This window comes from Ursus maritimus, unplaced genomic scaffold (assembly GCF_017311325.1).
Source record: "Ursus maritimus isolate PB19 unplaced genomic scaffold, ASM1731132v1 scaffold_11, whole genome shotgun sequence".
NCBI lineage: Eukaryota > Metazoa > Chordata > Mammalia > Carnivora > Ursidae > Ursus > Ursus maritimus.
The window spans coordinates 47,005,228-47,026,310 of record NW_024423453.1 but is presented as its reverse complement, the minus strand read 5'-3'; the positions used below and the strand labels follow the sequence as shown (position 1 = coordinate 47,026,310).

General features: G+C 38.9%; 1 protein-coding gene across 5 annotated transcripts in view; it reads right to left on the bottom strand.

Annotated features, from left to right (window-relative positions):
- Nucleotides 1–2,765: 2,765 nt before the first annotated feature.
- Nucleotides 2,766–21,083, bottom strand: part of RAPGEF2 (Rap guanine nucleotide exchange factor 2) — a 229,864-nt gene continuing 211,546 nt past the window's right edge. For 2 of the 5 annotated variants that reach the window (XM_040626406.1, XM_040626408.1), the window contains 13 exons: nt 20,676–20,916; nt 18,276–18,659; nt 17,197–17,408; nt 16,981–17,104; nt 16,343–16,366; nt 15,082–15,305; nt 13,474–13,680; nt 11,142–11,294; nt 10,269–10,391; nt 8,823–9,048; nt 7,680–8,239; nt 5,659–5,964; nt 2,766–4,844 (listed from right to left, as the gene is read on the bottom strand). In XM_040626406.1, the coding sequence (XP_040482340.1) occupies nt 4,819–4,844; nt 5,659–5,964; nt 7,680–8,239; nt 8,823–9,048; nt 10,269–10,391; nt 11,142–11,294; nt 13,474–13,680; nt 15,082–15,305; nt 16,343–16,366; nt 16,981–17,104; nt 17,197–17,408; nt 18,276–18,659; nt 20,676–20,916 (2,810 nt within the window). In that variant the 3' untranslated portion in view covers nt 2,766–4,818. The remainder of the gene's footprint in view (nt 4,845–5,658; nt 5,965–7,679; nt 8,240–8,822; nt 9,049–10,268; nt 10,392–11,141; nt 11,295–13,473; nt 13,681–15,081; nt 15,306–16,342; nt 16,367–16,980; nt 17,105–17,196; nt 17,409–18,275; nt 18,660–20,675; nt 20,917–21,083) is intronic. The other 3 variants (XM_040626407.1, XM_040626409.1, XM_008685559.2) reach the window with 2 other exon arrangements.

The window sequence follows — 21,083 nt, the reverse complement described above, 5'->3', positions numbered from 1 at the left end:
TTGCTTTCCCTACTTGCCACAGTGCTTATGCCACGACCCTCTTACACATCACTGTATGCAAGAGTCCAAATGGGTAACTCTTGGCCCAGGTAGCTCCTTTGATCCAGCTATGATCAAGACTACTTGATAAGATATTCATTTATTATCTTAGGAACACTCAGTAAGTTTTCCCCTCTAAGGCTTGAGAAATGGGAGACACCTTGCAAAAAACCTTGTAATTAAAAAGCACCTCAGTTCATATTAGTAAAATCTATAAATATCCAGCATCTGAAAAAGTGCAGACCATAATAAGTACATCATATGAATGAAATCAGCTCATTTAACTACATCTGGAAGCATTGCATTTATTTTTATTTTAATGCTACACGTGACACTGACTTGATCCTACATCAGTTTATAGTCTTATTTGAAAAAACTGTTTTGTATAAATCTGTATAAATCTCAAGTGTTCTGATATACTGTTAATTCATTGGTTTCCATAAGACCATACTGCATGGCAACTACTGAGTGTTAGGTCACATAGTTAATATTATTAATAAAGTTCCTGAAATTTTATGAAACTATTTACAGAATATAACTAGCTTTTATTTTTGAGGTGTTGAATACCCTGGACTGAATTTACTTCACTATTTCCCCTCCTCTATAAATTGGTCATTTGACTCTGAATTTACTTTGATATTATATTCAATGCCCAATATTTCCCATAAATTATTATGAAAATTGTTATGATCTTCTTGATTGCCCATGAAATAAAGCCTGTTCTAAGATTCCTTTAACCTTGCATGCAATGTTTTGATCACCTCGATAAATTTGCCTGTCATACAGCCATGGCGTTGTAAAAACCAGGCAATAAGTATAATTTCAAACATAGACGGGAATTGTATTGTGCTTGCAAAGAAATGTCAATGTCAAAAAAGTGCAATTTGCAAATTAGTTTTCAGGTCCAGTGTCTCTGTCTCACGTTCAGTGGGGTAAGTTCTCATACACTTTAAAATCTTTCTTCAAAGTCCTGCCGGTGTGGCTGCAGTCTGTCCTCAGTTCCATCGCATTGTTGCCCCTTTCGACATTGTTCTTGACATTAGTGAATATTCATAAAATCATTTCCCTCGCCAACAACTTCACCCTCAGTTTCTTCACTTTTTCTTTGAGTAAGCTGTTTTTAAAAGGGAATTATATCATGGAATCAAGGACTCAAGAGAGCTTCCTATTTTTCTTTGACAAAAACAGGAATGCAATACCGCATTAATACATCAGTACAGAGACCTAACCGGTGTCATTGCTAAATGCATGCTCAGAAGCTTGCAGCATTCGGGGACGTTTGGGGAGATGTTATTGGTGCCCTGGAGATAAAATACATTAAAGCATAAATGAGCATACATTCTACACTTCCCAGTAGATGAAAATGGATTGAAGCTGAGGAGAATACCTGGAGCGCTTGAACTGGGATGTATGGAAACCGACCTGGGCCCGTGCGGCTTTTTTGATTAGGGAGTAGAGCATCCGATGTTTGCCAACAAAGTACTTTCTATGACGTTCCTAAAACTTGGCCAGATTTTGTTATTAACATGACATAGATTAAACTCTGTCTCTACTATCAATGACATCTGATGAACACATACTTCTTGAAGCCCGAGGCAGAGACAAGTTTTTGGCTACTTAAAATTAACCTAAAACATCAAAGTGTTAATAATGGGCACCGTGGCAGATTTGTCATTTTCCTATGCTTTTAGCAGAATACAAAAAGTTATGAAGAGCTTATTAACATCAGATTTTTTGAACCAGATTTGAGAAAATTAAGCTTTCTGAATGACAAATTTAAAAAGAGCATTGCATTAAATAAAGCACAGGCGGTTGTTTTGATGTGTCCCTGAGTTAGAGGCTTTATAGTAAAAAGATGGAGGCGAACACATAACACATGTACACACAGTACCCTCATTTTTTAAAAGGTATGGTTGAAGCTATTGGTTTTAATTCTCCAATTGTTTCCATGGACAGAGTTTCAAAATTTACTCACCAAGATAGCACAAATGCCTCAGAAAGATTTTTGGGTTTGGCCAGTGGCCACGTTAGCATCAGGACTAAACTCCTGACTCTTTTGCAGACTTTGGAACGTTTTCTCACGTTTTGCGCCTGTGCGCCGGTATGCTTCTGCTCCGACTTCTGAGGCTTCCCGGTGAGTGGTGGATACTGCTTTTTATTTATGCCTGCTTGAGGATAAGACACGAGTCCTTGATTTCAAAATGTGCTTAAATAGGCTGCTGCTGCTGCTGAACTGATTTCTACCTTTTTAAGTATAATGCCCTTGTGATAGACTGAAATATTATTCAACTTAGCAAACAATAGAACTCTTAGACATAACAATGATATTTTATGTACTCATTAGAAGTCTGAAATCATTAGCTAAATTATACCTTTAACCTAGTGGTCATGATCTTGAAGGACAGTTGAAGTTCTCTGAGGTCCCTGTTTCTTGGTATGTATACTGGGAATGAAAACATTATGTCCCACGGAGATTTTTATTGGAAAAGGGTTGAGAAGAGACAAATGCTCTGTAAATATATAGTGATCATCGCCATTATTTTTCACGGAATCTCAAGAAACACTGAATTCTGAACATGGTTGGGTTTGTGATATTAATTTCTCTGAATCAACAGAAAGCTACCTAAAAGAATAGGCCAAATCTCCTTGGCCTCCTGAGGACTTGCTCCTGCAGTGAGACCCTAGAGCCTTATTACACTTCAATAATAAAAAGCATGCACGATTCATTAAGGATATAGACAAGACTTTCTGTTATATTTATTTATTTTCCAGCTTGTACAAACTGGATGTAGAAGCATAAACATAGTACATTTCTACCATCTTCAACAAAAATATAACCAATATGTACAATTATTGTATTAAAAATACAAAAGGGATACAGACTCCACCAATGTCTTTCTAAAAGACATACAGGTACAAGTAGTATCAAAAGTATGAGGAGATCACCAGTTAATTGTACATTCTGCACTTGACATCACAGAGCGAACTGAGATTAGCAGTCCTATGTTCTACAATTACTTAATGCTTAGATAACGTTTGTGCAACTTGTGGTAGCGCTAGATTTCTGTCTTTCTATCTGCACATGAGGTCCATAGCCTATATAAGAAAACTGGCAAATAATGCATATTACATGTAAAATTACAAATGCATAATTGACAATGTAATATATAAGCAAGTAGACAAATGCCATGATACAGAAGAGATTTATTAAATAAAGCACTGACATCGTTTGATACAGTGAAAAAACACTGCAATTTGACTTTTAAAATTTGAAGCTATTTACGTTTATCTACTGATCAATATGATCAGCTGAATTTAATGGAAAAAAAATCCAAGACCAGCAGTTCCTCACATTTGAGTACTACTCGGATTGGCAGCCTTCACTTTTCCGGAGTCTGTGCAAAAACAACACAAAAATAGAGTGGAGGGGTCATTTCAGTCATTATAGGGTTAATAGCAGCTGTGAGCAGGTGGATGCTACACACGTGGTCGGCCTTCTCTATCTGCAGCGTCCATAAAGCCACTTACAGGTCAGCCTTTGGTGACTGACCCACCTTGCAAAGGCTGGCATATCTCATCAGGTTTTTGATCTTTTGTCTTTTACCATGTTAAAGGCTTGTTTATTCCCTAATGCCAATTCAGTAAAGGGAGGCTGTCTTGAAAGAGCAGTATTAACAGCTGGCATTAGCTCCAATATCCCGAGCTGCGTTCACTGCAATGCTATCCAGTTACGAACGTTTCTCTTTAAAAACGAACAACAAAAATCCCTAAAACTAAACAAAAATCAAAGAAACATAACTTAAAAAAAATGGGGTTTGCCATCCATCTCAATGGAGCAGGACACGCCCTCAAATGACACCATCCTGCACTCCATAAGGCTCAGACACAGGACACAAGAGTCCCATTTCCCTCCCCTGGCCATGTGCAAACAGTTTTACAGAAGCACCCCACCCACTGGGGAAGGAGTGGATGAGGTGTTGGTATTTAAGTAATTGGCTAACATCTTATATTTCCAGGATAGGGCACTTCACGGGTGAGGCCAGAAGGACACGGGAAGACAGGGTCGCAAGCCAGGTCTTCCCTCTTCTTGCTGTGACCACACCCTGTCCGGCATATTTGGTTTTTTAGAAACCCAGGCTGGCAACCCTACTTAAAGGTTCAAAATAATACTGTAATCATTAAATGGATCTAACATTTTACTCTCTGAACACAATCTTTAAATTCATTTCTTTAAAAAAAAAAAAAAGACATTGTAAACAAGTGGACAAAGCACTGTACTCAAAGGATTTCATTGCTTTTCTTTGTCTTCCTTGATGGGTTAAAGGCCCCAAGTAGTTCAATGGCTAGCTTTTCTCATTATCCCAATGAGACCAAGTGCTAGGGCTGGATTGAAATCTAAAAGGAAGATTTAAAAAAAAAAATCCTTTCAGGCATCGAGAAGTGCAGCCAGAGTGAATCATCTTGTTGTGATGACCTTGGGATTGGGAATGATACTGTGTGATGCGGCAGGCGGCAACAGTGGGAGCTCGAAGAGGGCTGCACTGTGCATTTCAAGCAACAAAGTCTGAAAAGTGCCAGGGCAATTTCTTCACAGTATTTCACATGCAAAGGGGAAAGGAAGAAGGGGAGAAGAAGCCCCATGCTGCTTTTAAGGCAGGGAAGGAGGCAAACTGGTCCACCGGCCTCAGAACGTGGGTTCCAAGGCTCTGCTGCTAGGGACGTCTTCTTGTGCTCTCCTTTTAAAGGTGGCTAACTCTGCATCCAGAAAAAGCCTGTGCCTCAAACAGCAGATACTTGTTCATCTTCTGCAAACATAACCAGAAAGGAGAGAAAGGAAAAACATCAGTGAGCAAGCGAGTCGTTTCTTGTGCTAGAGAGAACACATTACTGATAGGTTAAATAAAAATACCATAGTGGTTTCTTTGTAGTATAACTCACCTAAGTAATGATTAATAATAATGTTTTTAAAAAATACATAGATTCATCTTAAATATATATACATAATATAAAATAGAAACATTGTTTATTGATTGAAAAATTAATAAATTGAAAATTATAAATTATAGCAGCATGTGACTTTAAACAATATACACTCAAAGTCTAGAAGGATATCTAACAAAATGTAAATAATGGTTAGGTGCAAGTGGATTAGAATTCATTTTCCATTTTTGTCTTTTGCTTTTTTCCCGAATGGTTATTTGCATAATGAAATAAGTTAAACTTAAGGGGAGGGGATGATCTCTGTCACCCTCATTTCAGCATGATCAGATAGATTGATAGAAGACAAAAGAGTTATAGAGAACTCTGTTTCTTCACCAGACTTCCATCTGAACTCATTAGAGGTCCAAATATAACATCTCCACAGAAAACTTTGACAATTAGTACAGAAATCTAGCCATATACACGCTTCATGACAAGTGCTCCCCCTCTGCAATCTTCGGTATTTCTTAAGCCACTTAGAAACAAAAACCTCAAACATTTGAAAGCTTTAACCCTAAATTTGGACCTCTGAATATAAACTGTTCTCTGTATATTAAGAAAACCAATGCCCTGGAAAGCTTACAGTAGGCAGCATCAGTGAACACAGCTAACGTTATGGTTTTAAGAGTGCATATGTACCATCCTCCTCGGTGGAAAACCCTGGAGACTGATACGGGGCGAGGCGCGGGTCACACTCGTTGGGTTTATGCCACTGCGGTTTGTTCACGGGCCTGCTGCTCGGCGGATGCCCGTGCGCCTGCTGGACCGGCGAAGGCCCAGCTGTGTCCGTGGGTCGGGCGACCATCCGAGACCTCTGAAGTGCCACGTTGTAGTCTGGAGGTTTCCTGGCTGGATGGGAATGCCCTTCTGGAAAGTCAGTGATGGGGATTCCAATGTAGCCGGGAGGGGTGGGCGGCGGCTCTCGATACCTGCCCTCCTTCCGCACTGTAGTAAAGACAAGGTACCGGCCATTAACCGCTTTGTGGAAGAATATTTCATGTCCCAAATGTTTATCATAAATTGTTCAAGTAATTCTTGAGACAGCAAACACAGTGTCATCACAGAGGTAATTCTGTGTGGTCTGACACAGCGGTAGGGGATATGGTAGGTGAGGGAATGGGGGTTAACTGGACCAAATATTCGCAATGGTTATCTCTATGTGGTGAAAGAATTGGTGAGAGAAGCAGGTAAGCAATCTGCTATCTTTAAGCAGACTCCTTCAAACCTTTTATTTAACTATAAAATAGTCATAAGGTTAACAGCTAACCCTTGGGTTTACTGGAAAGATTAAGAAAAGAAAAACAGAAAAGGTACCCAAGTAGTATGCCTGGAATATGGTGAATGGTTCTTTCCTTCCTTCTTTTCTCCTGGCCCCAAGGTCAAGTTAGGCTAGTCCATCTTTGCTGGGCACTTACCCAGCATTACCCTTGTGAGGCAGAAAATCAGTCTTAGGTTACTTTCAGGTCTTGGACCACACTTTGGAAAATAGAGAATTAAATTTGGAAAAGTAGTACCAAAAAAGATGCAAATTTGGAAACTAAACTATATGGTATATATTTCTCTTAAAATTCTTTAATTAATGTTCATGACCTAGAACATAAGATCTGTAAAGGCAAGTAAAACTAAAGTTTTATTTTCTTGAACCTCACAGACTCAATTATTAGGAATGAAATCATTCTTTTCTTTTCTTGCAATAAAAATTAAGTATTCGTTTGTTTAAAAAAATGCTTTAAATTCACAACCCAAGGAGGGGTATTAACTGTTATCATCAATCCATGACTGTTTATATGGCAAAATAACTATAATTTTTCTACGAATAAAAGTGATGTCTGTAATGATTATACTCTGGAGTTTCTCACTCTGTATCCTGTGATATATTCCTACACTTCAATCACATAGATGTTGAATATGCCATAGGAAATACAACCTGATAGGACTGGGGGAACGTGGGGGACTTCGCAACAGAAACAGCAGCCTCTCCCAAGCACTCACGAGTTCCTAGCTAGGCACTGTTCTAAGTGCCTTCCCTAGATTTCCTTTGATCCCCACATCAACTGTATTAGTAGAAGTTATTCAGCCCGTTTTTACAGAGGAAGAAACAGGCCAAGGTTGGTACCTCGCCCAATGTCACAAAGCGAGTAAAGTGGCAAACAGGGATTCAAGCCCAGTCTGCTACGCTCTTCTGCGTCACGTTATCGCTCAGCACCCTCTCCCTGGTTCTGTAGTGTGCACAGAGGATCTGGTTAGCACCCAATCTGTCTGCATAAGGAAAGTCAGTGGAAGATTTATATATGCAAAGTGTAAAGTTCTAAATACAATTCAAGGGAACAAAATAGAATAAGAAACATTTAAAATAATTTCCATTAAAGAAAATTGTTCCTTTAGAAAGAATGGACAACCTTCCTCGTAATTTTAGCTTAAAAGATAAGAGAACATCCATAATGATAACCTGCTGACCTTGATTGCTAAAATGTACTGAATGTTTAGTATGTTGGAATATATCTGTATGTACCTGACCACAGAACCTGGGCTCTTGACTACTCTTCATTTCAAAATCCTGAACACACCACTAATGCGGAAGCTCTAGGCAACAGTGGGTGGGACAAAATGAGGAAAAGACTCATGAATGCAGATTTGACAAAGCTTTCTAATCAGCTTACCTATGAGTCCCTTTGCGGTACTCGATGTCACAGCTATGTGGGCCGGCATGGGAACAGGTTTGGTCTCTTCTGTGGTCACAGAGGTCATGCTGCTGCTTTCAGCCTCAATGGAAACGTCTTTCCCACCCCTTCGCTTGATTGTGCCCGTGTCACCTTCTGAGTCTTCCCCCCAGTATCCTGTGGAAGACGCCCAGCTTGCCCGGGATTGGGCTTGTTCGAGACTCTCCCTACTTTGATCTTGCCTGTTATACTTTGTGCTGTGATCGGAAAACATAATTTGGTCCATATGGCTGCTTGAGGCCCATAAACCTGCAGGATCCCCTGAATAATCAAAGTGAGTGTGCCCGAATGGAAGTGTCTCCCAGCTTCTCTGGTGCTGGATGGTCTGTATGTTATCATGTGAGCCGCTGGAGCACGACGTCCAGCTCCCACGGCCGCTGTCGGCAGCATCGAGGGAAGCCCGGTCCCCTTGGTCTTGGGAAAGTTCCTCTGTGCTTGGAGAAGAAATTACTGTAGCTGTAGCATATAAGCCTCGGCTCTCGGACATCGGTGCGTAGGACCTAAGTGGTCGAAAGAAATGAAAAGGAAAAAAAAAGGTGCAAGATTGTTAACTAAGAAACCTAGGATATAAAACCAAAACACCTTTTCTTCCCCCTGGAAAGGAGGCTTTTTTCATCCCAGGAAGAGGATGAAAGCCCCACTGAACTGCATTCTCGTAGCCGGTTCTGCTACATCCAGTCTGCTCACCTGATCATTACCAAAAAATAAGTCCAGAGGGAAAAGAACCACCACCTGCTCATGGTAAGGGAACACTTTCCTTATACGGCTAAAGGATGGCTCAACATAATCTGATTTCGGGAAGGCAGCTTCTACAAAGGATCTGGGATACGTCCTAAAGCCACCCTCTGTCTTTAGCACAGAACAATGGTCTTCCAATAAAGAATAAACCTAACTTGAAAAGCAGGATGTACAACAAAAATAGCGTGGCATTTAGTATCTAGAAATTGTGAAAATCAGGACTGGGGTGGGAGAGCATTTTTTAGGCATTACGTAAAGTAATAGAAATATACATCAGGAGTAAAGGATTCATTTTTAAAGCATAGAAGAAGGAATGTAAAAGAACACGAAAGAAAAGCTGCCTACCCTAAGCTGTACTGATCTGGTTCAATCATAGTCCGCCTTTCCATCCTGCCCACACCGAGGTTTGTTTCCACGATGCTGACAGAATGCCTCTGGCGCCTCTCATCATGCAGCGAGGCTGGCACCGAGTCAAAGGAAGAATTGCTGACAATACTGGATCGGGAAGAAATTTCACTGTGACCAGAATCTGAAAAATTATCCACAGTACCACTGGGAGCCAAAGTGTAGCCTGCATGGGAAATACAACCGTATTAATTAGACACTGTGGGTTTACAAGAGAAAACTGAAGTCTACCAAACAGAAGCAAAACCAAAATGTAGGCCAAAGATAGCACCACTGAAGTGGGGGAGAAACCATCTGACTTGTGGAGACCAGGTGACCGAGATAAGGTAAACTTTCACTCAAATGAAATTTAACATGCTTAATGAAAGATGAAGGAGGAAAAAAAAGAAACAGTGTTATGTGAGCAAGGAATGCTGCAGAAATCAGGGCACTACACGACTATTCTTAGCTTCTTTAAGTATAAATTACACTACTATTGGTCTATATAAAAGAAACTAAAGAATACTATGATCAAGTTTAAAAGCTGCCTTTTTGTTTCAAACTGCCAAGTCAGTTACCTTCAATAAAGTTTTAAATTTTTCAAACTATATGGTATAGAGTAATTCACCCGGAACTATCTGTATTAGAATTTCAAGGGTGACAAGTAAGAGTAGTACCCGAAGAAGACCTCTTTGGTTTTTTGCCATTTGGTTTTTCAATATTAATAATATATTGGATGAATCACATAAAAGCCAATTGTTTTGAAGGATGTAATGTGCAAAATCTCCATTTATCTCCCTAGACTATCACAGTGTCTAAACAGATGTCCTGAAGGACATTTTTTGGCCCGAAGGACCCTTCACTTTCCTTTGTTGCTAAAAATAATTTTGAAAGTCACAATGGAAGAGACACTTGTCTTGATATTTTTTAATGAAAAAAATTCAAATCTTCTTTCTCAGTACTCATTTTTTTAAACATTAATTACTATAGATCTCAAGTTACCTTAAAATACTGGTTTTATATGATTATATGGATACAAGCAAATTTTTCAGTGCCATTTACCTAATAAAAAAATTAAATCTAGAACACCCAAGGGCAGCTAATTTACTCTCTAAATAGTACTTCCCGATCCTTTCAGTAGCTTAATTCCTGATTTATTTTTTAAAGGTTGCACAGGTCTTGATAAGATTTAATGTGTTCATCTATGAGAAGTCTTTTTATAAATCACACTGGAAGTTCTGACAAGATTTAAAGCCTTTGCTACACAGTCTGCTCAAAAAAACATCTCAAGAAAAATCATCACTCAGATGGAGCACTTGACATTTAGAGGATTTCTCCCATTTTCCTTAACTAATAATGAGAAAATTCCTCTCTTTCCCACCCCATTTTTGGTTCTATTAACCCCACCTATCCCATAGGTCCGTGGTGCATTGTTATTCTTGTTACTGTTCTCACTTCCAAGAGAAGAGGAGGAACTGGTTAAGTCCAGCTGCCCGGAGCCAAAAGATCTCAGCTGATTGCCACTGCCACCTAACAACAGGATGAGAAAAGAATTTAGATATATCCATTTAACAAGGACAGTAGAGACTGATACCCACACAAAATGCACAGATGTCTGAAATATCTAAAAAGCAGAGCTGAAAAGGTATTTGTCATGTCAGTGAAATCCAATAATTTGTTAATCTTTTTGGCCTTCCTCCAAAGAAAACCGTCTTGGCCATTTATGGCTGGCATCCCCCCATTCACTTACAGGGGAAGAGGAGAAAGTAACTCGGGGGGTTATGCAGAAGAAAGTGACTATTATTGTAATCTCAGAAAGCATCAACATAAGGGAGAGAATTTGCCTAAAATAAATAGCGACCAAAAAAAGATAATCAAGACCCGTGTTAATACAATGAAAAAATAAATCAGGAAGATATTAGTTCTTCTTATGTGTTTAAAGCCCTCTACTCTGTAATTATTGTTATATAATCATATTAAGTTAGAACAACTTTTGGTATAAAAAGAATTATTTCCATACTTACAATCAATAAAAATCTTAAACGTATGTTTTAAAAGGCCTTATATAGTTAAACAGTATTTACTAGAAGTAGAATATTAAAAAATACCAAAAGTCTTCCAAATTTATAAACTGAGGGGGAAAATAATCCCTTGGGCATTATATAGATCATTTTCAATGACTCTAATATCAAAAATGATGTGATATACAATTGTGGAATTTATTGTAGCTGAAATGTTACAGATCACTATAAAGGAAAACAGTAAGTAACTGAGTTCTACCTTTCCTTGGAGAACTTTGTGGAGAAGTGGGAGGGGAAGAAAGCTGTGAAGACGCATTTGATATAGTATCTTCTGCTTGTTTTTTATGACGCTCCAGACTTCCTTCTTCAGACAAAGAAAGAATTTTCTTTAAAGCTTGTGGAGAGTTTATGCCTATAACAGAAAGAAATATGTATTTTCAAGACGAAAAAGAAATAACATTAATAACTAAAATCTCTTAAGATTTAATATTACATTCCGTTTCAATGTATTTATAATCTCAACAGTCTTTGTTCTCATCATGGTATAAACAGTAAGCTTGCAGAAGGCACACGATACCTGTAATGTGGTTTCTGATTGCTAGCTGCTGGAATGCTGGAAATAGACTGTTTTTGGTATTTTACTGTAGATTCTAAATCTTAGAGTAATCACCATCTTTATTCAACAATACGTTAAACAATGAAGAGAAAAACATACACAATTTGAAAACACTAGAATTTAGATGAAAGTGATACAGCTAAGAATATTTGTTTATTATTAGAATTCAAGTTTGAGTATTTTGGTGAACTCAAACAGGTATTTTGGTACTGTGGGATATGTGAGCTCAGGAGAAGTGGGAATGATGGCAGAAAACTAACGAGCCAAGAGCTAAACAGAAGTCGGAAGAAAAGTGAATAAAAGCATTCTGAGGGATTCCATATAGTTAATATTTGATCAAATAGTAGATGAAAGAGAAGGCAGAAGGAGACCTAGGAAAGTGCCCTGTGCCACAGAAATGAGGGGAGATGATTTTCAGAAGGGAGTGATCCAGTGCCAAGGGTAAGATCAAGTAAGGTGAGTGTAGAAGGAAAAGGATTACATATGCCGATATGAGGTGATTTCCCCCAAAAATTATTTTTAGAAATAAGGGACTCACATTAAAATATTTTACAAAGCCTCTAGTATTCCTATGAAGCACTCTCAATTACCTTATTTTAAACAACAAAGAGATACTTGGGAAGGCATGATAGCCTGACACTACCTTGATCAATGCCAGTTTTAATGTTCTTAGATTTAACAGAATCCATTAAGAAGGAGGCAGTAAAATTTAACAGAGATTTAATCCTTCATTTCACCTCATGTAAGCATTTGATCTTGTTTTAATACAGTTTTTTAAAGACCACTTTCAAAGCAATATTTTATTTACATGCATAGATGCTAATATAACCAAAACGCATGAAAATGTTAGCTACACTAAAACTGAATAAACAGGTTTGGTTTGGGAAAGAATTCCAAGGCCAGCATTATACACGGATTCAAAAAGTGCTTTATACTCGGGCACACCTACACATTTGACTGATAGGCTATCTTTAGCCAAAAGAAAGACTGATAAACTTCCATATAAAAAGTTCAGTGTAAAAGAGGAAATAGCAGTCAGGTTGCAGGGGATTTAGGAATATATAAACATTAATAAGATAGTGGGCAAATAAACATGTAATTCAGTTTGTGATAGGGAAAGCAATACAAATATTTCGAAGGGAAAATGTCAAGGAAAGGTATTCTTTTGTCACTCTTCCCCAAATTCAACAAATGGCCTACTTGCTGATCAGGAAGAAAGGGCCAAAGATAGAGTACGAAGGACCTAAGAAGACTTGCTCACCTCGTAAGGACAGGCTGTAATTGGGCAGGAACTGCATCAGTGACCAAGCACCTATTTTATCTAAGTAAACTCTACTACAAGTTCGTTTTTTTTTTAAATAATTTCTTCCCTTTTAACAGTTTCCTTTCACATATATGTATAAAAAAGAACCCACCCATTTTATGAAATATAATTTTGTTGTACCATTTACATAAAGGGACTAAACTTGTAGCTAGATTTTAATGGGAAAGATGAAGCATGATTTGGCCCCTTAACGTTCAGGAATTAACTGTATTTCCCCCTCAAGTTACAAAAATCAGTGATGCAACAAATAAGAATTCACCGCCAGATAAATCATTTCACTTAAAAATATTCTGCCTAAATTCTAGCAATTCATTGACCAGAAGGCCAAACTAGTTTAAATAATGTATATGGACAAAGCAACTTCTGTACTCATTAAAAATTAATCAAAGCAAAATTTTCCCATTTCACAGCCCCCCCCCCGATGCCATGACAAATGAGTATGATTAAATGAGAAACTCTATAACATAAACAGTCCCTTCCACCAGCAAAAGTAAAGTTTCACTTAGTCAACATTAATGTTTTATTAAGAAGTAACAATCTGAGAGAGACCCAAGTATATTAGATAGTAGTTATTCAAGATCAGGATGTTTTCTAATCTGAAAAATATGACACCAAATAGCCTCAAAAGAGGATATGGTTTTAATCACCTACCAAAAGGTGGGAGATCCTTTACTGGCACTTTCTTTCGTGAAGGATAAAGGGACACAGCAGGAACCTGCAGTCCTTGGTTGATTTTATGTTGGGGCTGTGGCTGCTGGGGCTGGGGCTGGGCTTGTGCTTTCTGTTGCGACCCTGCCCTTGGAGCCACTGGGGAGGTCTCAGATTTGACGGGCTTTTTGTCACCAGGATTCTTGGGCACTGTATTGTTTGGTTTGAAAACAAAACAAGAAATTTCAGAGGTTAGTAACTATATACAACAAGATAAATTTAGAACCACATGAGTATTTTCTACACTTTAGAACACTAAAATGTATCTTTTTATTTTTTTTACGGCCTATATAAAAGACAGAAATGGGGGTGGGAGAGAACTCAGCTATAGAAAATCATAACGGCATGACAGGACAGAGCTATTTACTTTATGACACTGGCTCTCGAATGATGGTTATACTATTAAATACTACCACATTAAAATAAAAATAGAAAAATATGGGGAGTCCAGTATCTTATGTGTATATATATATAAAAAGCACAAATAAATGATAAAAGCTACAACAGGAAAATTGCTAGGAATTACTTTTCAAAATGGAGTCCAAAATTCCTTGACATACATGAGCTTAGTTTTTATTTAATAAGTGGTATTAACTGTAATCTTGTTACTATCAAATTCTCTCTCCTATGGGTAGAATGATCTATGTTAGCTAATAGCAACCAATACTGCTTGAATATTATACTGAGTATATATAAGTCCATGGCATATAGAAGGCGAACCAATTTAGTAGGGCAATGAAATTCTGTATGTATAATATACTAATATTTGAAACACTCAGTATATCTATGATATACTTCCTCCATTTCACATTAGGCAGCTCAAGTAAGTTGCCTCAGGTGACATTGCTATTTTGAGGAACAAACAAATTTGAACTCAAACCAATCTGACTCCAAACTCTTCATGTTTTCACAGCGTCCTGGGAAAATCTCATAACTTGAATCTTCTCAAATCATCTAACATTTAAAGTCTTTCTAAAAGGTGTCTTCAGACCTGCCCATGAAAGACCCAAAAGTGTCCTAAGTGGAAAATGCCTCTATCTCGCAAAAATGCAGATGCAAATAAACAAAACTGCCCCCACTTCGAGCCTGGCCAGGTCCGGAAAGGCCGGGAAGCTCCGGCTCAGGCGGCGTTGTGGCTCACCGCGCAGCAGAATTACTGCTCTGCGTGGCAGGGGAGTTACTGCTCGGCGCTGTCCAGGCTGGGGTCTAACAGGCAGCCAGCTCGCCTAGGGCCAGGCCCCTCTGACAAGGTAGGCCCTCACCCCTCTCAGGCTGCCCATCAATCTGGAAATATCCTTGTGAGAAAAAGGGATGCAACTAAAATGGCAGGCACCGTCAGTCAGTCTCTGGTGTCATCCTCCCGACACTAACCCGGTCGGACGCAAGGTCTAAGCCTGGGAGAGCGGAGCATTCAAGGGAAAGGCGGGTACGTCCCCGGGATGCTCCCGGCCCCTCCGCACTGCAGCCCCGTGTGTCCCGGCCCAGACCGCGGCACCGGAGACCCGTCTGCGCTGCAGGCAGATTCTGCAGCCACTTCAGGGAAAAACTCACATGTGTTGGTTGCTGGCTCGCACTGCAGTGATAATGTCTGAAGACTCTCCTCGTCCATTTCTAGCTCCAAATTGGACAGGTACTGCTTCACTTTTCGAGCCATTTGGGCATCTTCATAAAGCTTTTTGGCATTGAGAAAGGAACTACGCCGTACCCGCTTTTTATGGCCACCTGTCTGAGCAACGTCTAGCACCGCTGCGTTTGCACTACCCTGGCTGAGGGACCTGGAAGACGGAAGGCACATATGCAGCCCGCTCTAGCACGCGATCGCGGCGGCTTTCTGGAACATGCCAGGACTGCCGTAAGTACTTTAGGTTCTAAAGATCACATGCCTCATTCTGGTAAGTAAACTGTTACAGAGAAATAGAGACTAACATAGATTAAAATGTTTTTTTAAGTTAAAAAATCATACACACACACATACAAACATATATACGTTTGGCACCTGGTTCCAGCCCAACTAGGCGATTCTGCTTTTCTCATCTATAGAGCATTCAAGGCAGTTCTTTCATAGAAGCCGGCAAATAGGAATGATTATATATAAAAGCTCATGCAATACACAGTTAAAAATCATTGAGATTTACATTAAATTTACTTCTCTTAAAGAGGATGTCTTACATAAATTTAAAGTTAGCTACACTGTTCACAATCGTTCCTTTATTTCTTGAGTTAAAGGTATTGAGTTTTTAAAGTTATATGGGTCAATTTGTTAATAAAATGATCATGCAAATATAAACATATATATATATATAGAAACTAGTACATGAATTGTTAAGAATTATGTTTAAAAAGTATTGGTTTATAGAATGAAAATAGTAGTTAGTTGAGCTATAAAAAATTTAGTTTTAACACGTAGGGGCACTTTTTATAGTATGCGTATTTACTTCAATATCTGTGCAGTGGTATTTAAATTGCACAGTTTTTCCTTTTAATGTTCTTCCTCCCCCAACCCTGCATTAGGCTTTCTCCATTTCAAAGCACACAAATTATATTAAAATAAAATCTTTTTGAAACTTCCAAAGTATGCCTGGTCTACACTTCCCCAGAACAATCATCAATCATTTCACAGCTGTCATGGATCATGACCTCAAAAGCAAAAGCCCCAACAGATTAAACTTGAAGTCAGTTTGCCAACTGAAATTCTGCTACAGCAAGAGGGTTAAGAAAAAATGCAAAGCATCAGAAAACATAGCAGGTAAGAAAACAATGCAATGAGCAGAATAAGAATCGTGTGTGGGTTTGCAGGGTCTCCACCACTTACCCCAGACTCCTCCACTTCTTCTTCCTGTAAGTGAGAGCCATGGAGATTGAAGCATGGGTGTAGAAAGAGAGACAGAAAGATCACAAGCTCAGAAAGAAAGGACTAGACTTCTGGGTAAGCAGTACTAAAGCTCACAAACATTGAACTGCATAATCACCTCACACACACAGCTTTACTGGGAATATTCTTCAGGCTCAAAAGACCGATATATTTAAAATTCTTGCTCTAAAAACTCCTCTCCTTCACTGGATTAATCACTGTTGACTCTACTGACAACTAAATCCATTGTATAGATACTAAGACAATACTGTTGGGTTCTTTACATATTTTGGGTCATAATATCAGTTATTGAGTTTTAGCTCCACAAATCGGTGTTCTGACAAACAAGGCATAGTTCTGCCTCGTGTCAAGTGGAAAATTTCTGCAGGACGAGCTGTTTTTACTGACAGTCAAAAATGTACCTGATGCAGAATAAGACATTTATTTCAAATTGGAGCCCAAGGGGGATTCTCAGCACGACCTAATACAATTTCTACCATGCTATAAACATAAATATTCGAAAACTTCTCCTTTATTAAGGAAGCTCTAAACCCAAACTTCTCTAATCCCACATGTGCTACTAAAGTTGACACACTCACCGAGTCCTGAACATGAGGGCAGGGTCCATGTTAACTGAAGCCATGCGGCCAACGTGACGAATTTCTTTTGCGATCATCCTTAGCTTCTCAAAATTGACTAGCCCGTCGACTTTTGAGTCATTTCCTGTAATTGTCAAAGAAGAAAGAGAGGATCACATCGCATTCATTTATTCTGTGCTTCCACAAGTGAAGACAGAAAATCTACTTTATATTTACCTTCATGAAGGAATGTGAGGTCCTTCTTGATAACTGGGAATAGGGGGATTATGGGAGGCTGGAGGTTTTGACTATTGAGGACATTGCGATATTTTGCCATGTTTCTGGAGGGATCAAACAGGTCTTGGAGATCTTGAAACAGCTTTTCATATTTATTGGGAAGTTTTTCCCAGGTGGTTCGTAGTCTTGCCACTGGTGCCAAGTTTAGGCCACTGAAAGGAAAACAAGTGACATAAGATCAAATTACTCATTAATGAAGGAAGTAAAATAGCATATTGTTTATTAATATATAACACCTCTGTGTTTATGCTATATATACACAGCAATTTACAGGATTCATAAGAAACTATTAATAACTCTGGGTAATGAGAATTGAAGATAGAAGCAGGGTTAGGGTCAAGGGCTATTACTCTTCTTCCCTTTATACCTTTCTAGTCTGTTTTTTATGAACAAACAACTAGAATGTGAAGTGTCATGAGGGTAGCATTTTATTTTGCAGCTTTGTCTCCATACACAGAGAAGCACTTGGCACATAGAGGGCATTTGATAAAACAGACTAGCCGACTATCCTGTAGTAATCAAATAAAAGTCCTAACAGTAGTGCGAGTATGATCAAACCCCTAGTGAGAGAAAATGACTAATCATCACCATGAATATCAATATTGCTAATTGTTTCAGTTTATATTTTCTTCCAGCCTCAATCTAAGCACTTAAAAGGGAAGAAAATGAACATTTACTGGGCATCTCCTTTGTTCATACCATTTAATCTACTCGATCACTCTTTGGGGCATAGTTATTTTATGGAGAAATAAACTGATGTTCAGAGAAATTCAAATAATTTGCCCATTTTTTTAGTTCACAGAACTAAAAAAAAAGTAGTGAATATAGCTTCTCTGGGCTCTACATGTAGCTTACAGGGGATTTTAAATTAAGAATGACTGGATTCAGAGAAAAAGAATCATTCAATACGATTCAATTAAAAACCACTGCACTTACACAAATTATATGGTGCTCCTGGATTGATACATATTTTTAATCTACAAACTGAACTGAATCTTAGGACCAGTCTGCTCTCTTACCTGATGATTGCAAACATGGAGTTAAAATTCTTGCATTCCCTGCAGTGTAGTGCTATCTTGATGAAATGCTTAATGATCTTCATCCTCTTCAGCTGGTTGGTCTCTCTCAGAATTTCGGATGCTACCCAAAATGTTTCTTGGTTAATTACTTCTTCAAATTTCTTCAGGTTGGCACAGCTGGTTTTGGATTTGAGTTTAAATAAGTCATCTATATATTCGGTCGGTTCAATGTTACGGAAAAGTTCAAAATTTCGCATGGAGAGCTGTGTGGCAACTTCAACGGTGCTGAGCTGCAGGAGGGAGATCTGACTCTCCCTCAACAGCTCCTGAGCATCTTCATCTGAACAAAGAGTTTCTGTCTCCATGTTGTTTTTCAAGTAATACCTACGAAAAACACAGAATTCAAAGCCTAAGCAGTAGTCTCATGACATTACTTGAAAGAATAATGCTGCTTTGTAGACAACATTTACAAGAACGCTCAGTTGAACGACGGAAGGATTCTTCTCTATAAGGACAGAGAACGCAGCTGCCGCCTCAGTCACCAGCTCATAGAGCACCTATCCAGAAGCCGCTGATGGAAGCTAAGGAATCACAAGTCCTTTCATTTGTACCAGTTGTGATGCACTTTTCTTCTGCCCTTTCCTGCTTTCTAGATTATTTTATCTGTTTTTGCTGAAAGTGACAAAAAAGAGCTAAATTTGAAATTTCAGCTTAAATAGGAAAATAGGCTCTAAGGAAGGCCGTGGGAGAGGCCAGACACAGGTCATATACATATATTGTCCCAGAGAGAATCTGTGACTATCGATGTGGTTCAAACTGGATTAATCCAAGTTTACCTATTAATTCAAATACCAAAGAAACCTATAAGCAATTCCTCCCTGTTTGATATTATGAGTACAACAATCCCAAAACAGATTGTTAACTTTTAAGTATCTGATTTTCACAAAAACCCTACAAGTAAGTGAGGCAGGTATTATTCTTATCAGATGAGGAAACACAGGCTCCCAAATATTAATGAGTAGTTAATATCAGTGAAACTCATTCATACTCCTTTCTCTTTGTAAACAACTTGTTGAAAACAGAATCCAGATGTTTGCCCTGTGGCTTTCTTTTTTGGGGGGGAGGACGGGTGGTGTGTAGACAGACGCTTTTCCTAGGCCAAATTCCATAAAGACAGAAACTGAATGAGCACAGCGGGAGTCCTGCCAAACTGGCCTTTTGCACATTTCACCAAAGCAGCCAGGACAGGAAACACATAACTTGAGGCCTTCACATTCACAGATCTAACGTTCCCAGTTTTCATTACTCACGAAGCCCATGACATGTATTCATCTATAATTTTCTTGAATGTGAACCATGAATCTGCAACTCAGTGGAGATTTGTAGAACTCCATTATGGTTACAGATCTATCAATGTACATTCAAATGATCATGAGAAAAACTGATCTCCTAAAACAACACTAACTACTCGTGTCAGGGTTGGAAATAAAGGAGGAGTGAAGGAGAATATGAAAGTTATAGTTGATAGCAAGAAAAATGAAGTTTTGAATGAATTAAATCAGGTTTAGATATAGACTATGGAAAAGTCAAGTAAAATAAAACACTCCATTTGGCAAGAAAGAAAGAAAAAAAATGTGATGTATGGAACTAGTTAATATTCCCATCAGTGCAGAATCTGGTCATTAAATGACAGCCAAAACTTAACCACTTTTTCAACTTTCACTAATTTGTGGTTTGAGGATACAAATTATATATATCGAGGGAAGTAACATTCAGGAGACTCACAACATCAGGTACAACGTTTTCTTGCCAGTAATATGAGATGAGCAGTTAGGCAGCAGGAGAGCAAGCTCTGAAGCAACTTAAGTTTAGTTCTAGAGCGAGGTACTCTTCCTAGTTTAGCGCACAGTCACAGGCAGCACTAGCCAAACACATAGTCATAGGTATCTTCACCTAACTGAAGCTTCAGAAGGTTGGGCAGGCAGGAGCAACCGACACTAGAATATTCTTTAAAACTGTGTTTGTGAATGTATGTATCCAAGAAGAGAGCCTCAGGGTTAACCCTGTGACTCTATGTTAGGCACACTCCACGTTCTGCCGGCCCAGTGTCCTCAAGGGCGAGTCTAAGAAGTGACGGCCTGTGCCCGGACAGGCCATAACAACATTCAGGTCACACCGCCCTGCTTTGGAAAAGGTTCTTAAGAGATCCTCGTGAGGGTCAACAATCTATGGGGTACATTTACTTTGAGACAGCAATTCTTGGAGAATGGGAAAATCCTTCTTTCTAATTTGTAGGGGTATTTACTTCATTTTAAAACCCTCTGAAAGTGTTCATCTCTTAGACTTTGGTGTGGGTTTGAAGAGGGGTTAAAGAAATCCAACAGAATAGATACTGTATACCTTCCACTCAGCTGTATTCTATCAGCAAGTTTGGAAAGCTGATCTGGAAGTCGTCTTTGTTTGATGACACCCTCAGGTGTGACAGAGACCTCACACAGCGAATACTGATCCGGGGTGGCAGTCACAGCAAACTCTCTGATGGCCTGGATGACGACTTCCTTCGCCGTGGTGTCCTTACTGATCATGATGTATCGGCTTTGCTGATCAGCCTTAAAAACCCGTAACACTTGATCTGGCAAGTCTGGGGGAAAGAAAGGCCATACGTGAGTAGAGAGGATTTCAGTACATGATAACACAATTAAGTGAAGTCATCTGAAAAACCTCCTGAGAAAAGATAGCGTTGAATTTTTATCTCTCCCTTATTATAATCCTTCTTCAAAGATTCAAGAAGTCAGCATACTGATTTGC